At 35.9% G+C, this 19,972-nt stretch overlaps 1 protein-coding gene across 3 annotated transcripts in view; it reads right to left on the bottom strand.

Annotated features, from left to right (window-relative positions):
• LOC115840615 (disintegrin and metalloproteinase domain-containing protein 5-like) overlaps positions 1 to 19,972 on the bottom strand; it is a 132,001-nt gene that overhangs the window by 49,717 nt on the left and 62,312 nt on the right. For all 3 annotated transcript variants that reach the window (XM_070044614.1, XM_030833848.2, XM_060291482.1), the window contains one exon: positions 7,824 to 8,019. In XM_070044614.1, coding sequence (XP_069900715.1) covers positions 7,824 to 8,019 — 196 coding nt within the window. The remainder of the gene's footprint in view (positions 1 to 7,823; positions 8,020 to 19,972) is intronic.

Raw genomic sequence — 19,972 nt, 5'->3', positions numbered from 1 at the left:
TAGTGGGTACACAATATGAAAAGATGTAGTTCTCAGTACAAGAAAAATTGTTTGTAACTATACATGGCGACAGATGTTAACACTTATTATGATCATTTTGCAATATTTAAAAGTATTGAATCACTATGTTGCACAACTGATATTAATATAATATCATATTTCAATTATACCTCAATTTTAAAAAATGTAAGTGGTGACATCGAAAATATGAAAGGGGATAAAAGGATAGAGTTTTTAATGTGATCAAAGATAAATTATCATATGTTTTATGTGAGCCTCATGGTAACCACAAAGCAAACACTTAAAGTAGATACAGAAAAGATAAACAGAAGGGAATCAAAGTATACCACTATAGAAAATCATTAATTTACAAAGGAAGGTAAAAAGAAAAGAATAAAAGAAAAATAGAGTTACAAAACACAAAACACCCAGAAAACAACAAATAAGATGGCATTAGTTGACTGTTAAGTAACAGTAATTCTTTAAACATTAATGAACTGAATTCTCCAGTCAAAAGACATACGGTGGCTGGATAGAAAAAAAAAAAGACCCTATTATGCGGCCTACAAGAGACTCAGTAGAGTATTAAGGACACACAGAATGTCAAAAGTAAGACATGGTAAAATATATTCCATGCAAGTGGAAGCCAAAAGAGAGCAAAGGTAGCTATATTTACATCAGACAAAATAGACTTAGGCAAAAATAGAAACAAGAGACCAAGATGGTCATTATGTAATGATAAAGAGGTCAATTCATCAAGAAGATATAACAATCATAAATATATATGCACTCAACAATGGAGCACCTAACTATATTAAACAAATACTAACAGATATGAAGGGAGAAATAGACAAAAATACAATAATAGTAGGGGAACTCAACACACCACTTTCAACAATGGATAGTTCATTCAGACAGAAAATCAACAAATAAACGTTGGACATGAACCATACATTAAACCAAAGGGATCTGACAAACATATTCAGAAGATTCCATCCAACAGCAGCAGAATTCACATTCTTCTCAAGCACACATGGTACATTCTCCAGTATAGAGCAGTGTTAGGTCACAAAACAAGGCTTAGCAAATTTAAGAAGACTGACATCATAGTAATTATATTTTCTGACCACAAAGGTATAAAACTAGAAATCAATAAGAGAAGTAAAGCTGGAAAATTAACAAATATGTGGATATTAAACAATATGTTCCTGCACAACCAGTGGGTCAAAGAAGAAATCAAACAAGAAATCAAGAAATATCTTAAAACAAACAAAAATATAACATATGAAAATCTCTGGGATGCTACAAAAGCAGTTCTAAGAAGACAGCTTACAACAACAAATGGTACATTAAGGAAAAATAAGGATCTCAAATAAAGAACCTCACTTTACTTAACAAGGAAGTAGAAAAATAACAAACTAAGGCAAATGTTAGCAGAAGGAAGGAAATAACAAACATCAGAGCAGAAATAAATGAAATAGAGACCAGAAAATAATAGAAAGAAATGAAGAGCTAGTTTTTTGAAAAGAAAGATTTGACAAAACTTTAGCTAGACTAAATCAGAAAAAAGAGAGGGCTCAAATAAATGAGAATTTAAAGAGAAAATATTACAACTGGTACCACAGAGTACAAAGGATCTTGAGAGACTACTATCAACAATTATAAACCAACAAACTGGACAATCTAGAAAAAATGGATAAAATCTTCAAATACATACAAACTACCAAGACTGAAACATGAAGAAATAGAAAATCTGAACAGACTAATTACAAATAAGGAGGTTCAAAAAACTTCCAACACAGAAAAGCCCAGGGCCAGGTGGTTTCACAGGTGAATATCAAACATTTAAAGAAGAATGAATGTCCATCCTTCTCAAACTCTTCCAAAAGATTGAAGAGAAGGAAACACCTGCAAACTCAATTTATGGGGCCAGCATTATCCTGCTATGAAAACCAAAGTGTAAGGATACTACAGACCAATAACACAATAACCCCAATAAATACAGAAAATTACAGACCAGTAACCCAAATAACCCCAATAAATACAGATGCTAAATTTCTCAGAAATATTAGCAAACCAAATTCAATATCACATTAAAATAATAATTCACCATGATCAAGTGGGATTTATCTCTGGGATGCAAGGTTGGTTCAACGAATGGAAATCAATAAATGTGATATGTCACATTAATAGAACGAAAGATAAAATTATATGATCATCTCAATAAATGCATAAAAGGCATTTGACATAATACAACATCCTCTCATGGTAAAAACTCTCAACAAATTGGAACTGGAAGGAACATACTGCAACACAACAAAGGCCATATATGACAAACTCACAGCCAACGTCATACTCAGTGGTGAAAGGTTGAAAACTTTTCTTCCATGATCAGGAAAAAGACAACAGGGCCCATTCTCACCAGTCCTACTCAACATAGCACTGGAAGTCATAGCTAGAGCAATTCGGAAAGACAAAAATTGAAAAGCATCCAAATCAGAAAGGAAGAAATAAAATTGCCCTTGTTTGCAGATGATATGATCTTATATACAGAAAATCCTAAGACTCTACAAAAAAATTCTTAGAATAAACAAATTTGTTTAAGTTACAGGATACAAAACATATATGAGACAGTTGCATTTCTGCCCACTAATAACTAAACATTTGAAAAAGAAAAAGAAACAAAGAAATCAATCCAATTTACAAAAGGATTTGAAAGAATAAAATACTTAGGAATAAATTTAACCAAGGAGGTGAAATATCTGTCCACTGAAAACAAGGTTTTGATGAAAGAAATTGAAGAAGACACAAACAAATGGGAATATATCCCATTATCATGTATTGGAAGAATTAATATTATTTAAATGTCTGTATTACACAAAGCTGTCTATAGATTCAATGCAATCCCTATCAAAATTCCAATGGCATTTTTCAACAGAAATAGAAAAAACAATCCTATCATTTTTGTGGAGCCATAAAAGACCCCATATAGCCAAAGCAATCCTGAGAAAGAAAAATAAGGATCCAGGGGCTTCACACTTCTTGATTTCAAATTACACTAAAAGTTTTAGTAATCAAAACAATATGGTATTGCCACAAAAATAGACACATAGAACAATGGAACATAGTTGAGAGCCCATAAATAATCCCCTACACACAGTCCACTAATATTTGACAAGGGAGCCAAGAAACTCAATAGGGAAAGGAGAGTCTACTCAATTAATGCTGTTGGGAAAACTGCATAACCACATGCAGAAGAATGCAATTGGACCTCTATCTTACACTGCTCAGAAAAATGAACTTGAAATGGACTAAAGACTCAAACATAAGACATGAAACAGTAAAACTTCTAGGAGGAAACAGGGAAAGAGCTCCTTGACATTTATCTTGGCAGCAGCAATTTACTGAATGTGACACCAAAAGCAGAAGCAACAAAAGCAAAAATAAGTGAGACTACATCAAACTAAAAAGCTACTGCATAGCAAAAGAAACAAGTAATAAAATAAAAAGAAACCTACAGAAGGGGAGAATATTTGAAAATCATATATGTGATAAGGCATTCATATCCAAAGCACACAGAGAACTCTTACAACTCCATAACAACAACAAAGATTCGAAAATGCACAAAGGCTCTGAATAGATATTTTCCATAGAAGACATGCAAGTGACCAATAAGTACATGAAAAGGTGCTCAACATTATGAATTACCAGGAAAATCAAAATCAAAATCACAGTGAGACATCACGTCACACCTTTTACTTTTGCTATTATCAAAAAGATAACAAGTGTTGACAAGGATGTTGAGAAAAGGGAAAACTTGTATACTGTTAGGGGGAATGTGAATTGGTGAAGCCACTATGAGATTCCTCAAAATCTTAAAAATAGAACTACCACATGATGCAGCAAACCCACTTCTGGGTACACATCAAAAGAAATTGAAATAAGGATCTCAAAGAGATATCTGCACTTCCATGTTCATTGCAGCTTTATTCACAATATCCAAAATATATAAACAATTTAAGTCTTCAGCAATGGATGACTGTAAATAAAATATATATGTATAACGGATACCAAAAAACTCCTAGAGGAAAACAGGGGGAGAACACTATTTGATATAAATCGCAGGAATATTTTTTTTTGATTCATCTCCTAAAACAAAGGAGATAAAAGCAAACATAAACAAATGGGACCTAATTAAACTTAAAAGATTTTGCACAGCAAAGGAAACCATAAACAGAATGAAAACACAACCTACAGACTGGGAGAAAACATTTTCAAATGATATGACAGATAAGGGGTTAATATCCTACATATATAAAAAGCTCAGACAACTCAACATTAAAACAAACAAACAAACAAACAAACAACCCGATTAAAAAATGGGCAGAAGAACTGAATAGAAATTTTCCCAAAAAAGAAATGCAGATGGCCATCAAGTGCACGAAAAGATGGTCAACATCGCTAATCATGAGGGAAATGCAAATCAAAACTACAGCATCACCTCACACTGGTCAGAATGGCTATCATCAAAAAGAAAATGAATAACAACTGTTGGGGAGGATGTGAAGAAAAGGGAACCATCGTACACTATTGGTGGGAAAGTACACTGGGGTAGCCACCACGGGAAACAGTATGGAAGTCCTAAAAAACTAAAAGTAGAACTACCATATGACCCAGCATTTCCACTCCTGGATATATATCCAAAAAAAACCCCACAAAAACATTAATTCAAAAAGACACATGCCTCCCAATGTTCACAGAAGCACTATTTACAATTGTCGAAGCAACCAAAGTGTCCATCAACAGATGAATGGATAAAGAAGATGTGGTGTACGAGTACACACACACACACACACACACACACACACACACACACTGGAATACTACTCACACATAAAAATGAATGAAGTTGTGCCATTTGCAACAACTTGGATGCACTTGGAGGTCACTGTTAACTGAAATAAGTCAGAGAAAGACAAATACTGTATGATATCACTTATATGTGGAATCTAAAAAATATATCAAAGTAGTGAATATAACAGAAAAGAAGCAGACTCACAGATACAGAAAACAAACTAGTGGTTACCAGGGGGACAGGCAAGGGGACAGGGTCAATATAGGGGTAGGAGGTTAAGAGGTATAAATTAGGTATAAAATAAGCTACAAGGATATATTGTACAACGTGGGGAATATAGCCAATATTTTATGGTAACTATAAAAGTAGTATAAACTTAAAAAGTGTGAATTGCTATATTGTACACCTGTAACATCTATTATTACCGTATATCAACTATACTTCAATTAAAAAATTAAGGAGAGGGGCTTCCCTGGTGGCGCAGTGGTTGAGAGTCCGCCTGCCGATGCAGGGGACACGGGTTCGTGCCCCGGGCCGGGAGGATCCCACATGCCGCGGAGCAGCTGCGCCCATGAGCCGTGGCGGCTGAGCCTGCGCATCCGGAGCCTGTGCTCCGCAGCGGGAGAGGCCACAACAGTGAGAGGCCCGCGTACCGGGGGGAAAAAAAAAAAAATTAAGGAGAGACAAAATCTCTCCAGACAAACAAAAGCTGAAGAAGTTGATGATCACTAGACTTGCCATATATGAAGTGCGGAAGTGAGTGACATCAGCACTGTGTTGGCAGAAGGGATCCTTCCTTTTTGTCCCCCCGCTTAAAAAAAATCCACATATATTTACTACCTATGAATTCTATTTTAGATGCTCATGAAAGCAGAGGATGGGAGGAAATAGTTCCCAAGCTTCAAGAAATTAAAGATTTAGATCTAACTATACAAAATATGATGATAGAATGGTAAAACACTAATTGCTAATGGGCTTCAGAGTAAGGAAATTATGCAATGAAGCTTTAAAAAATATGGAGCTGGATTATTTTAAAGAAATTTTAAAAGAGGTAGGTACTATATATCAAATAAATTGGGGTTTGTTTTCTACAAATTTTTATTGTGTTAAAATACACATAAAGTTTACCAATTATTTTTAAGTGTTCAGTTCAGTGGTTCATTGTACATTCACACTGTTGTGCAACCATCACTACCATCCATCTCCATAACTCTTTTTATCTTCTAAAATGGAAATTTTATACCTATTGAATAACAACTCTCCATTCTTCCCTTCCCCAAGCCCCAGCTACCACCATTCTACTTTCTGTATCTGTGATATTGATTACTAAGTACCTCATTTCAGTGGATGATACAGCATTTGTCTTTTTGTAACTGGCTTACTTCATTTAGCATAATGTCCTCAAGGTTCCTCCATGTTGTACTTTGTTGCAAAATTTCCATCCTTTTTAAGACTAAATAATATTCCATTGTGTATATACACCGCAGTTTGCTTTATCCATTCATCCATTGATGGACATTTGGGTTGCTTCCAAGTTTTAGCTATTGTGAATAATGCTGCTATGAACATGAGTGCATAAATATCTCTTCCAGACACTGCCTTCAATTCTTTTGGGTATACCCAGAAGAGGAATTGCTGGGTCATATGGTAGTTCTATTTTTAATAATCTGAGCAATCTCCATACACAGAATAGTGGTGATGCCATTTAACGTTCCCACCCACAGTGCACAACTGTTGCAATTTTTCCTCATCCTCATCATTTGTTGTGTTCTGTTTTTTTTGACAGCAGCCATCCTAATGGGCGTGAGGTGGTATCTCATAGTTTTGATGCGCATTTCCCTAATGATTAGTGATGTTGACCTTCTTTTCATGTGCTTATTGGCCATCTGCATGTCTTCTTTAGAGAAATATCTATTCACATCATTTGCCTGTTTTTGAATCGGCCTGTTTGTTTTCTGTTGCTGAGTTTTAGGAGTTTTCTATATATTCTGGATATTAATTTCTTATCAGATGTACGATTTGCAAATATTTTCTCTCAGTGGAAATACAAAACAGCCAGAAAGCAATTAATGAGATGGCATCTGGTAAGTCCTTATATTTGGGGTCAGATAATTCCTTCTTATAGGGGCTGTTTTGTGCATGGTAGGATATTTAGTAGCAACCCGGACTTCCACCCTCTAGAAGCCAGCATCAGTTCCACCCCAGCTGTGAAAACCACAAAGGCCTGCAGGCGTTGTGTCTGGAAGGAAAAGGTCATGGGTGCTGCTAAAAATGTTAAAGTACACAGGATCCCACACCCCCTCACAGAAAGAACTGCCAGGCCTAAGATACTCACAGTGCTAAGGTGGAGAAACCCTGACGTAACTTCGTTTTGCACTCACATTGCTTTACGTGTCAAAACAAAAAGAGCAATGTTCTCCTGGCATCAGCAAGATAACTCCTTAGGAGATAACATTCCTTTCTCAATCCTGTAAGGGTTTACGATGAACCACTACTTGTCTTCTACACGCAGATCTGGACTATGTATACTGTCAGTATGTTACTTTCATGTATAACCCTTTGTCTTGAAAACATATATAACTGTGCCTTGACCTCTAATGGGCAGAACAGTTCTCAGAGCTTTTTGGAAGACTATCTCCTGGCTTATAATCCTCAGATTGGCTTGAATAAAATTCTCTATTTCTTTCTTAGGTTGACTATTACTTAATTATTTTGTCAATATAATCTTCCAAGAAGATGCATTTCCACTTGAGGTCTCTCCCTTGTGCAAATAAGGATTCCTTATAAATTCAGAAGTTTTTTCTCAGAATCAAAAAAACTTTACTTCCTTTAACACTAATATACATTAGGCCTACAAATAGGATACACTTATTTTAAAATTACACTTACATTTTTGTTTTATAGCATTAAATAACAGAGCTTGGGATCATCAGGATTTAGGAACTAAGAAGAAAATAGTGGTCATTACCTCCTCCAATTAATTTTCTGCACTGTCTGGTAAACGACCGACATCGTCCTTTATAACAGAAGGAGTTGCCCGAATCACAACTCTGTCCATCACGTGCATAAGTGTCAGGCACACAGTGTGCATAAGTCCCATCACAGAATTCTCGAAAATCACATTCATCAACTGGTTGCCTACAAGGTGTATTAACTGGTTTTATCTGGAAGAGAAAAGAAACATAAGAAAAAACTCACATATAAATGATACCCAAGTTTTCTTTCTCTTTCAGGCTTGAAGTTTCCATCCATTTTTTCTAAGTTGTTAAGAGCAATGAGGACATTGCCTTCTTGTTAACTACTTAAGCATTGCACAGACAATTAGGTGATTGAATTTTCTGTGCTAAAGGAGTGGGTATTGCTTGTGAGAGATGTGAGAAACTCAAAGATAAGCAGACTACCATAATTATAAAAAAGAAAGTAGAGCTAAATGATTATTATAAAAATTACTTTCAACCCACTAAGGATATGCTCACATGGGCAGACTCTGGTTTCTCCATATGCCATCCTTAAAGCAGAAATCAGCAACCATTTACAAAACAATAAATATGCCTCATAAACATTTCGAAAAAAGTTTGCAGGACACATAAGAGAAGGTTTGTTTCATGTACCACATTGAAAACAACCGTAAAAAGTAACTTGTCCAATTATATATCTCTGATCTCTTCAGTGTTCACTGTTAGCTCATAGCTTCCGGGGTTCCCTTTATGCATATCTGCTTTTGAAAACAAACATATAAATACCATGACTGCAAACCCTTTCCTCAACACAAGTCCCAATTCCTTACGGCTATCATCACTATCGTACACAAACTAAGTCAAATTTGTTCTGGCTTCAAAGGTCCTAGAGACCCAGATTATATAACATTCACTGCCCCGCCTCTGAAAGAGGGTTTCTAGATAGTTTTCTCATTTACAACAAGTACCTGCTACCTGCAGCAAATCTGACACAAGTTCTCCAAGAGATGGGTGGGAAGACAAAACAATACTTGTGTTACCCAAGCTTATAGAGTTAGCATTCAAATCAAAACAAATAATCAAAATTGTTTTCAAAAGAAAATACATATAATGAGAAAGTATTAATATTTGTTTCTTCAGAATATACTTTCTTTTACAAATGTGTATAAATGGCAATCTTCCTTTTATTCTAATTTCTTTTACCATTAAAACTTTATTTTTTACAGCTGTTTAAGGATCACAGGAAAATATGAGGCGAAAGTACAGAGATTTCCCATATAACCCCTGCCCTACACATGCAAAGCAGGTATTACTAGAGTGGTACATTTGTTGCAACTGATGAACTTACACTGACACATCATAATCATTCAAAATTCATGGTTTATATTAAAGTTCACTCTTGGTGTTTTACATTCTACAGGTTTAGACAAATGTATAACGACATGTATCTATTGTTGTGGTATCATACAGAGTATTCGTACTACGCTAATAATCCTTCATGCTCTTCCTATTCATCTCCCCCTCAGTCCCTGGCAACCACTGATTTTTCACTGTCTACATAGTTCTGCCTTTTTCAGAATGTCATATAGTTGGAATCATACAGTATATAGCCTTATTAGAGTGCCTTCTTTCACCCAACTTCTTTTTCAATACTTAAATACCCAGATCCTTAAATGCCCTTTGAACCAAGCTTTATCACTGTACTTGCTCCTCCATTAAAGTGTGTTTATTTTCCTTTCCACGGCTCTCTAATTCCCAGACGACCCTAAAACATTAAACCTTCTGGTTCCTTGTTCCACATTATTTTCTCCTAAAATATTTTTATTTTGTTTTTCCTCGTAATTTTTAATTTATTTTTATTCTTGCCAAGACTATCAGTCTGCATGTGTAATGTATAATTCATATACAGGGCTGTGTCCCTTTACACAACTGAACCAGGGATGAGTGAGTTAATTTACTGCTTCTGACCATCATATCAGCCTTAACAGCATAGTAAAAAAATTACTGTGTATTTCAGAAAAATCATCGTCTGGGCTATGTCCCTTTCCATAATTGGGCCCAGGAACTAATTAGAATCATAAATACTATCCCAGTCTCAACAGCAGTTGTTCAGGTATCCTTGTGGACATGTGAATCTTGTTTGTGCAGCAGAAAAATATTTCCTTTTGGCACACGGATGACACTACATAACTATACTAGTTGTATTTGACAGGTTGGTTAATTTTTTTTAACATCTTTATTGGAATATAATTGCTATACAATGTTGTGTTAGTTTCTGCTGTATAACAAAGTGAATCAGCTATACATATACATATATCCCCATATCCCCACCCTCTTGCCTCTCCCTCCCACTCTCCCCATCCCACCCCTCCAGGTGGTCACAAAGCACGGAGCTGCTATCTCTGTGCGATGCAGCTGCTTTCCCACTAGCTACTTATTTTACATTTGATAGTGTATATATGTCAATGCTACTCTCTCATTTCATCCCAGCTTACCCTGCCCCCTCCCAATGTCCTCAAGTCCACTCTCTACATCTGCGTCTTTATTCCTGTCCTGCCCCTAGATTCATCAGAAACTTTTTTATTTTTTTTAGATTCCATATATATGTGTTAGCATACAGTATTTCTTTTTCTCTTTCTGACTTATTTCACTCTGTATGACAGACTCTAGGTCCATCCACCTCACTACAAATAACTCAATTTCATTTCTTTTTATGGCTGAGTAATATTCCATTGTATATATGTGCCACTTTTTTATCCATTCATCTGTTGATGGACACTTAGGTTGCTTCCATATCCTGGCTATTGTAAATAGTGCTGCAGTGAACACTGTGGTACATGACACTTTTTGAATTATGGTTTTCTCAGGGTATATGCCCAGTAGTGGGATTGCTGGGTCATATGGTAGTTCTACTTTTAGTTTTTAAGGACCCTCCATACTCTTCTCCATAGTGGCTGTATCAATTTACATTCTCACCCTCTCCAGCATTTATTGTTTGCAGATTTTTTGATGATGGCCATTCTGACTGGTGTGAGTTGATATCTCACTGCAGTTTTGATTTGCATTTCTCTAATGATTAGTGATGTTGAGCATCTTTTCATGTGTCTGTTGGCAATCTGTATATCTTCTTTGGAGAAATGTCTATTTAGGTCTTCTGCCCATTTTTGGATTGGGTTGTCTGTTTTTTTTGATATTGAGCTGCATGAATTGCTTGTATATTTTGGAGATTAATCCATTGTCAGTTGCTTCATTTGCGAATATTTTCTCCCATTCTGAGGGTTGTCTTTTCGTCTTGTTTATGGTTTCCTTTGCTGTGCAAAAGCTTTTAAGTTTCATTTGGTCCCATTTGTTTATTTTTATTTCCATTTCTCTAGGAGGTGGGTCAAAAGGACCTTGCTGTGATTTATGTCATAGAGTGTTCTACCTATGTTTTCCTCTAAGAGGTTAATGGTGTCTGGCCTTACATTTAGGTCTTTAATCCATTCTGAGTTTATTTTTGTGTATGGTGTTAGGGAGTGTTCTAATTTCCTTCTTTTACATGTAGCTGTCCAGTTTTCCAGGCACCACTTATTGAAAAGGCTGTCTTTTCTCCATTTTATATTCTTGCCTCCTTTAACAAAGATAAGGTGACCCTATGTACATGGGTTTATGTTTGGGCTTTCTATCCTGTTCCATTGATCTATATTTCTGTTTTTGTGCCAGTACCACACTGTCTTGATCACTGTAGCTTTCTGGTATACTCTGAAGACCAAGAGCCTGATTCCTCCAGCTCCATTTTTCTTTCTCAAGATTGCTTTGGTTATTCGGGATCTTTTTTGTTTCCATCCAAATTGTGAAATTTTTTGTTCTAGTTCTGTGAAAAATGCCATTGGTAGTTTGATAGGGATTGCACTGAATCCATAGATTGCTTAGGGTAGTATAGTCATTTTCACAATATTGATTCTTCCAATCCAAGAACATGGTATATCTCTCCATCTGTTTATATCATCTTTAATTTCTTTCATCAGTGTCTTATAGTTTTCTTCATACAGCTCTTTTGTCTCCCTAGGTAGGTTTATTCCTAGGTATTTTATTCTCCTTTTTGCAATGGTACATGGAAGTGTTTCCTTAATTTCTCTTTCAGATTTTTCATCATTAGTGTATAGGAATGCAAGAGATTTCTGTGCATTAATTTTGTATCCTGCCATTCTAATAGTTTTTTTGATTAGCTCTAATAGTTTTCTGGGAGCATCTTTAGGATTCTCTATGTATAGTATCATGCCATCTGCAAACAGTGACAGTTTTACTTCTTTTACAATTTGGATTCCTTTTATTTTTTTCTTCTCTGATTGCCAAGGCTAGGACTTCTAAAACTACGTTGAATAAAAGTGGCGAAAGTGAACATCCTTTTCTTGTTCCTGATCGTAGATGAAATGCTTTCAGTTTTTCACTGTTGAAAATGATGTTGGTTCTGGGTTTGTCATATATAGCCTTTATTATGTTGAGGTAGGTTCCCTCTATGGCTTTCTGGAGAGTTTTTATCATAAATGGGTGTCGAATTTAGTCAAAAGCTTTTTTTGCATCTATTGAGATTATTAAAAACATGGTTTTTATCCTTCAATTTGTTAATATAGTGTATCACATTGATTTACATATACTGAAGAATCCTTGCATTCCTGGGATAAACTCCACTTGATCATGGTGTATGATCCTTTTAATGTGCTGTTGGATTCTGTTTGTTAGTATTTTGTTGAGGATTTTTTGTGTGTGTGACATCTTTGTGTGGTTTTGGTATCAGGGTGATGGTGGCCTCATAGAATGAATTTGGGAGTGTTCCTCCCTCTGCTATATTTTGGAAGTGTTTGAGAAGGATAGGTGTTAACTCTTCTCTAAATGTTTGACAGAATTCGCCAGGGAAGCCATCTGGTCCTGGGCTTTTGTTTGTTGGAAGACTTTTAATCACAGTCTCAATTTCAGTGCTTATGATTTGTCTTTTTATATTTTCTATTTCTTCCTGGTTCAGTCTCAGAAGGTTGTGCTTTTCTAAGAATTTGTTCATTTCTTCCAAGTTGTCCATTTTATTGGCATATAGTTGTTTCTAATATCTCTCATGATCCTTTATATTTCTGCAGTGTCAGTTGTTACTATTTTTTCATTTCTAATTCTGTTGATTTGAGTCTTCTCTCTTTTTTTCTTTATGAGTCTGGCTAATGGTTTATCAATTTTGTCTATCTTCTCAAAAAAACAGCTTTTAGATGTACTGATCTCTGCTATCATTTCCTTCATTTCTTTTTCATGTATTTCTGACCTCATCTTTATGATTTCTTTACTTCTGCTAACTTTGGGGATTTTTTTGTTCTCCTTTCTCTAATTGCTCTAGGTGTAAGGTTAGATTGTTTATTTGAGATTTTTCTTCTTTAGGTAGGATTGTATTGCTATAAACTTCCCTCTTAGAACTGCTTTTGCTGCATCTCATAGGTTTTGGTTCATTGTGTTTTCATTGTCATTTGTTTCTAGGTAATTTTTGATTTCCCCTTTGATTTCTTCAGTGATCTCTTGGTTATTTAGTAGTGTATTGTTTAGCCTCCATGTGTTTGTATTTTTTACAGTTTTTTTTCCCTGTAATTGATATCTAGTCTTATAACATTGTGGTCAGAAAAGATACTTGATATGATTTCAATTTTCTTAAATTTACCAAGGCTTGATTTGTGACCCAAGATATGATCTATCCTGGAGAATGTTCCATGAGCACTTGAGAAGAAAGCGTATTCTGTTGTTTTTGGATGGAATGTCCTATAAATATCAGTTAACTCCATCTTGTTTAATGTGTCATTTAAACTTTGTGTTTCCTTATTTATTTTCATTTTGGATGATCTGTCCATTGGTGAAAGTGGGGTGTTAATGTCCCCTACTATTATTGTGTTACTGTCGATTTCCCCTTTTATGGCTGTTAGTGTTTGCCATATATATTGAGGTGCTCCTATGTTGGGTGCATAAATATTTACAATTGTTGTATCTTCTTTTTGGATTGATTCCTTTATCATTATGTAGTATCCTTCTTTGTCTCTTGTAATAGTCTTTATTTTAAAGTCCATTTTGTCTGATATGAGAATTGCTACTCCAGCTTTCTTTTGTTTTCCATTTATATGGAATACCTTTTTCGATCCCCTCACGTTCAGTCTGTGTGTGTCCCTAGGTCTGAAGTGGCTCTCTTGTAGACAGCATATATATATGTGTCTTGTTTTTGTATCCATTCAGCCAGTCTATGTCTTTTGGTTGCAGCATTTTAATTTATTTAAATTTAAGGTAATTCTCAATATGTATATTCATATTACCATTTTCTTAATTGTTTTCAGTTTGTTAGGTCTTTTCCGTCTCTTGTGTTTCCTGCCTAGAGAAGTTCCTTTAGCATTTGTTTCAAAGCTGGTTTGGTGGTGCTGAATTCTCTTAGCTTTTGATTGTCTGTAAAGGTTTTAATTTCTCCATCGAATATGAATGAGATCCTTGCTGGGTAGAGTAATCTTGGTTGTAGGTTTTCCCCTAACATCACTTTAAATATGTCCTGCCACTCCCTTCTGGCTTGCAGAATTTCTGCTGAAAGATGAGCTGTTAACCTTATGGGGATTCCCTTGTATGTTATTTGTTGCTTGTCCCTTGCGGCTTTTAATATTTTTTCTTTGTATTTAATTTTTGATAGTTTGATTAATACGTGTCTTGGCGTGTTTCTCCTTGGATTTTTCCTGTATGGGACTCTCTGCCTTTCCTGGACTTGATTGACGACTTCCTTTCCCATGTTACGGAAGTTTTCAACTATAATCTCTTCAAATATTTTCTCAGACCCTTTCTTTTTCTCTTCTTCTCCTGGGACCCCTATAATTCGAATGTTGGTGCATTTAATGTTGTCCCAGAGGTCTCTGAAACTGTGGTCAATTCTTTTCATTCTTTTTTCTTTATTCTGATCTGCGGTAATTATTTCTACTATTTTATCTTCCAGGTCACTTATCTGGTCTTCTGCCTCAGTTATTCTGCTATTGATTCCTTCTAGAGAATTTTTAATTTTATTTATTGTGTTGTTCATCATTGTTTGTTTGCTCTTTAGTTTTTCTAGGTCCTTGTGAAATGTTTCTTGTGTTTTCACCATTCTATTTCCAGGATTTTGGATCATCTTTACTATCATTACTCTGAATTCTTTTTCAGGTAGACTGCCTATTTCCTCTTCATTTGTTTGGTCTGGTGGGTTTTTACCTTGCTCCTTCATCTGCTGCATATTTCTCTGTCTTCTCATTTTGTTTAACTTACTGTGTTTGGGTCTCCTTTTCGCAGGCTGCACGTTTGTAGTTCCCATTGTTTTTGGTGTCTGCTCCAGTGGGTAAAGTTGGTTCAGTGGGTTTTGTAGGCTTCCTGGTAGAGGGGACTGGTGCCTGTGTTCTGGTGGGTAGGGCTGTGTCCAGTGGTGTGTTTTGGAGTATCTGTGAACTTAGTATGATTTTAGGCAGCCTCTCTGCTAATGGGTGGGGTAGTGTTCCTGTCTTGCTAGTTGTTTGGCATGGGGCGTCCAGCAGTGGAGCTTGCTGGCAACTGGGTGGAGCTCTGTCTTAGCACTGAGATGGAGATCTCTGGGAGAGCTCTCGCTGATTGATATTACATAGGACCAGGAGGTCTCTCGTGGTCCAATGTCCTGAACTCGGCTCTCCCACCTCAGAGGCTCTGGTTGACACCAAACCGGAGCACCAAGACCCTGTCAAGCACACGGCCAGGTACGTGGGGATTTTCTTGCTTTTTGGGAAGTCTGAGGTCTTCTGCCAGTGTTCAGTAGGTTTCCTGTAGGAGGTGTTGCACATGTAGATGTATTTTTTATGTATTTGTGGGGAGAAAGGTGATCTCCATGGCTTACTCCTCCACCATCTTGAAGGTCCCCAGGTTGGTTAATTTTTAAAGTTACTATTAATATCAATAACTAATCCTACACTATGTCCAATAATGGGAAAGAAGAGGAGAGTGGCATCAGTAAGGTGGGAGAATAGGAGATTCCAGGCTGCATACTCACACAGAAACAACTACCATGGATAAGAATACCTTTATGGGAGTCCAGGAATCCAACAAAAAGGTTCCAGTCCCCTTTTGGAGTAAAAACATCTGAGAGTAGATGCATTGAAGTGGGTAAGAACAACAGTTTCTCTTGACCCACATCACCCCTTCTCCAAGGTGGCCTGTGACTTCTCCAAGAGGAGAAAGTGAAAGCGATGTAAGGAGCCTGGTTTCCCCAGCCTTGTGAGACACTGGCCACGAGGCCTACTTTTGTCCTGCCCCACCCAGAACACTGAGCGGATTGGCAGTCTGGAGACACATACGAGTAGGGAAAAGGGATGGGTGCTCACAGCAATAGTGTATGGATCACAGCAACCAGCCATGTATCCTAATAACTGGCTCGCAAGCTCCTGCAAGAGCCCTCGATATGAACCAATAGGATGCCTCACCTGAGGACACCCACAACTAGCCAGAGAACACCTACAGCACTCCACACACACCCGCATAGCCAGCACCCACACTCTCCAGCAGATGGTGCACGTAAGCCTCCAACAGGGTGCAGAATGCTGCGGAGGACACATGGATATTAGCAGCTGCCTGGACTCTGCTGAAGTGGGGGAAGGTGCACAACTTTGAACACTTCAGGGCACAGCCTTAAGGAAAATAAATAGGAGGCTTTCCACATTCATACTGGCTTTGCAAGACTGAGAGAAAGCATACAATCCTAAACTTTCGCACCACGAGGGAATAAGAGGAATGGACTATACACACCCATAGAAAAGGTCTGAGAGACCCTCAGAACTCTAGCTGGGCTGACGGGTGCCTGACTTCTTTCTCTCCCAAGGCCAGTTACTAAACACTGGAGGAGATGGTGACTTCTTCAAATGTGAAGACAGCAATGCAAGGCATCAAGGAACATAAAGAATCAAGGAAATAAGACACCACCAAAGGACTGAAATATGTCTCTGTGGAAGACCCCAAAGGAATGAAGATGCACAAATTGCCTGACAAAAAAAATTAAAAATATTCATCATAAGTTCAGTGAAATATAAGAGAGAATAGATAGGCAAATCAATAAAAATCAGGAAAATAATACATGAACATAATGAGACATCTAACAAAGAGAGAAAATTTTTTTTAAGAACCAAATAAATTCTGGATCTGAAGAATGAAATGACTGAACTGAAATTTTTCATATAAAAAGCTGCAAAAGCACAGTTGATCAAGCAGAAGAAACAGTGAATTCAAAGACAATTATTTGAAATTATCCAGTTGGAAGAACAAAGAAGAAAAAAAATAAATTCTATGGTATATATGGAACATTGTCGAAAGAAACAACCTATGCATATGGGAATCCCAGAAGGAGCAAAGAGAAAGGGCAGAAAGCTTACTTAATAAAGAAATACTGACAGAAGAAGAAAGAAACTTATCACAAGGGAATCCACATAAGACTGTAAGACTACTCAGCAGAAACCTTGCAGTTCAGAAAGTGGGAGGATATTTTCAAAGAAAAAACTCTGCCAACCAAGAATACTGTACCTGGTAAAGCTGCCCTTCAGAAATGAAGAAGAGATAAGACTTTCCCAGAAAGACCTATGCTGAGGAAGTTCATCACCACTAGACCTGTCTTACAAAAAAAAAAAGGCTCTTTAAAGAAGGTTCTTCAAGTCAAAATGAAAACATGCCAAATAGCATCATGAAAACATATGAAAGGATAAAATCCACTGGCAAAAGTAAGTATTCAATAAAATTCAGATACTCCAATACTATACATAATATGGTGGTATAGTAAATTACTTTTAACTCTGGTATAAAAGTTAAAAGACAAAAGCATTAAAAATAACTGTAGCTGCAACAATTTGTTCATGGATACACAATAGTTTTAAATGTAAAAATATGACTAATAGCATGAAATGTGGGGGGAGAGAAGTAAAAGCTTAGAGTTTTTGTATGAAATTGAAGACATTATCAGCTTAAATAGGCTGTTATGACTATAAAATGTTTTGTGTAAGCCTTGTGAAAATCACAAAGAAAATACTTTTAGTCAAAACACAAAATATAAAGAGAAATGAATCAAAGCATACCACCACAAAAAAAAATCACAAAGTAAGACTGTGAGAGAGGAAAAATGGGACAAAAGAACTACAAAACAAACAGAAAACACTATGGCAATAGCAAATCCTTCCTTATCAATAATTACTTTGAAAGTAAATGAATTACATTCAACAATCAAAAGACATAGAGTAGATGAATGAATAAAAAACAAAATTCAACTATGTGCTGCCTATAAGAAACTCATTTAAGCCTTCAGGATACACATAAACTGAAAGTGAAGGGATGGAATTAACTAGTTCATACAAATGGCAATCAGAGAGAGCAGGGAGGCCACATTTATATCAGATAACATAGACTTTAAGAACTTAAATAAACAATATTTATAACAATTACAAATACATATGCACCCAACCTTAGAATACCTAAATATACAAAGCGAACATTAACAGAACTGAAGAAACAGTCACAAATACAGTAATAATAATGGGTGACTTCATTACCATACTTTCAATATCGGTTAGATCATCCATAACAGAAAAATCCATAAGAAAACAATGGACTTTAACCATATTATAGACCTAATGGACCTAACAAACATACACAGAATGTTCCATCCAATAGCAGCAGAATATATATGCTCCTCAAGTGCACATAGAACATTCTCCAAGATACAGCATAGGCCAAAAACAAGTCCTAACAAATTTAAAAAGACTGAAATCATATCAAGCCTCTTTTCCAACTACAATGAAAGAAAACTTGAAAATTCACAAATTTATGAAAATTAAACAATACACTACTGAAAAAAACAATTGTGTCAACATAGAAATTAAAAGGAAGCAAAAATACTTTGAGAAAATGAAAAATGGAAATAACAACATTCCAAAACCAAAGGGATGCAGGAAATTTACTTCTGAGTAGAACTTTCATAATAATAAACACCTATATTCAAAAAATGATCTCAGACAAACAACCTACCTAACACTTCAAGGAACTAGAAAAAGAAGAACCAACTAAGCTCAAAGTTAGCAGAAGGAAGGCAATAATATATATTAGAGCAGAAATAAGTGAAATAAAGATTTGAAAAACAATTTTAAAAAGTGACAAAAACTAAGAGCTGGGTTTTTGAAAAGATAAAATTGGCAAACTTTTAGCTAGGCTAACTGAGAAAAAAAAAAGGAGACAATTGATATAAATTAAAAATGAAAGAGGTGGCATTATAACAGATAGCACAGAAATACAAGGGATTATAAGAGACTACAATTATAATCAAAGTTTATAAACTAGAAGAAACCTAGAAATGATCTTCCAAGATTGAATCATGAAGAAATAGGAAATCTGAACAAACCAATAATGAGCAAACAGAGTGAGTCAGTTATCAAAAACCTCCCATAAAAGAAAAGCCCAGGATCAGATGGCTTCACAGTTGAATTCTATCAAACATTTAAGGAAAAATTAAGGCCAATCCTTCTTAATCTCTTCCAAAAAATTGAAGAGGAAAAAACACTTTCAAACCCATTTTACAAGGCCAGAATTACCCTCAGACCAAAGTCAGACAAGGACACCACAAGAAAAGAAAACTATATGCCAAAGTAGTTTTGACCTGATGAACAGCCTGATGAACATAGATGCAAAAGTCCTCAACAAAATACTAGCAAACCAAGTTCAATGGCACATTAAAATGTTCATACACCATCATCAAATGAGATATAGCCCTAGGATGCAAGGATGGCTGAACATACCCAAGTCAATAAATGCCATACACTACATTAACAGAATTAAGGATAAAAATAACATGATTATCTCAACAGATACAGCAAAAGCATTTGCCAAAATTTAATATATTTTCATGATGAAAAACTATCAACTTAGCTATAGGAAGGAATGCACCTCAACATAATAAAGGCCATATATGACAATCCCATAGCTAACAAGCCAAGGATGCCCTCTCTCACTACTCCTGTTCAACTTAGTACTGGAAGTCCTAGCCAGAGCAATGAGGCAAGAAATAAAAGACATCCAAATTGGAAGGAAAGAAGTCAAATTGTCTCTGTTTGCATTATGCTATATATAGAAAAGGTTAAAGACTTCACCAAAACAA

This window comes from Globicephala melas, chromosome 21 (assembly GCF_963455315.2).
Source record: "Globicephala melas chromosome 21, mGloMel1.2, whole genome shotgun sequence".
Lineage (NCBI taxonomy): Eukaryota > Metazoa > Chordata > Mammalia > Artiodactyla > Delphinidae > Globicephala > Globicephala melas.
Note: the sequence above shows the minus strand (reverse complement) of the source record. Positions and strands in the feature narration are given on the sequence as shown.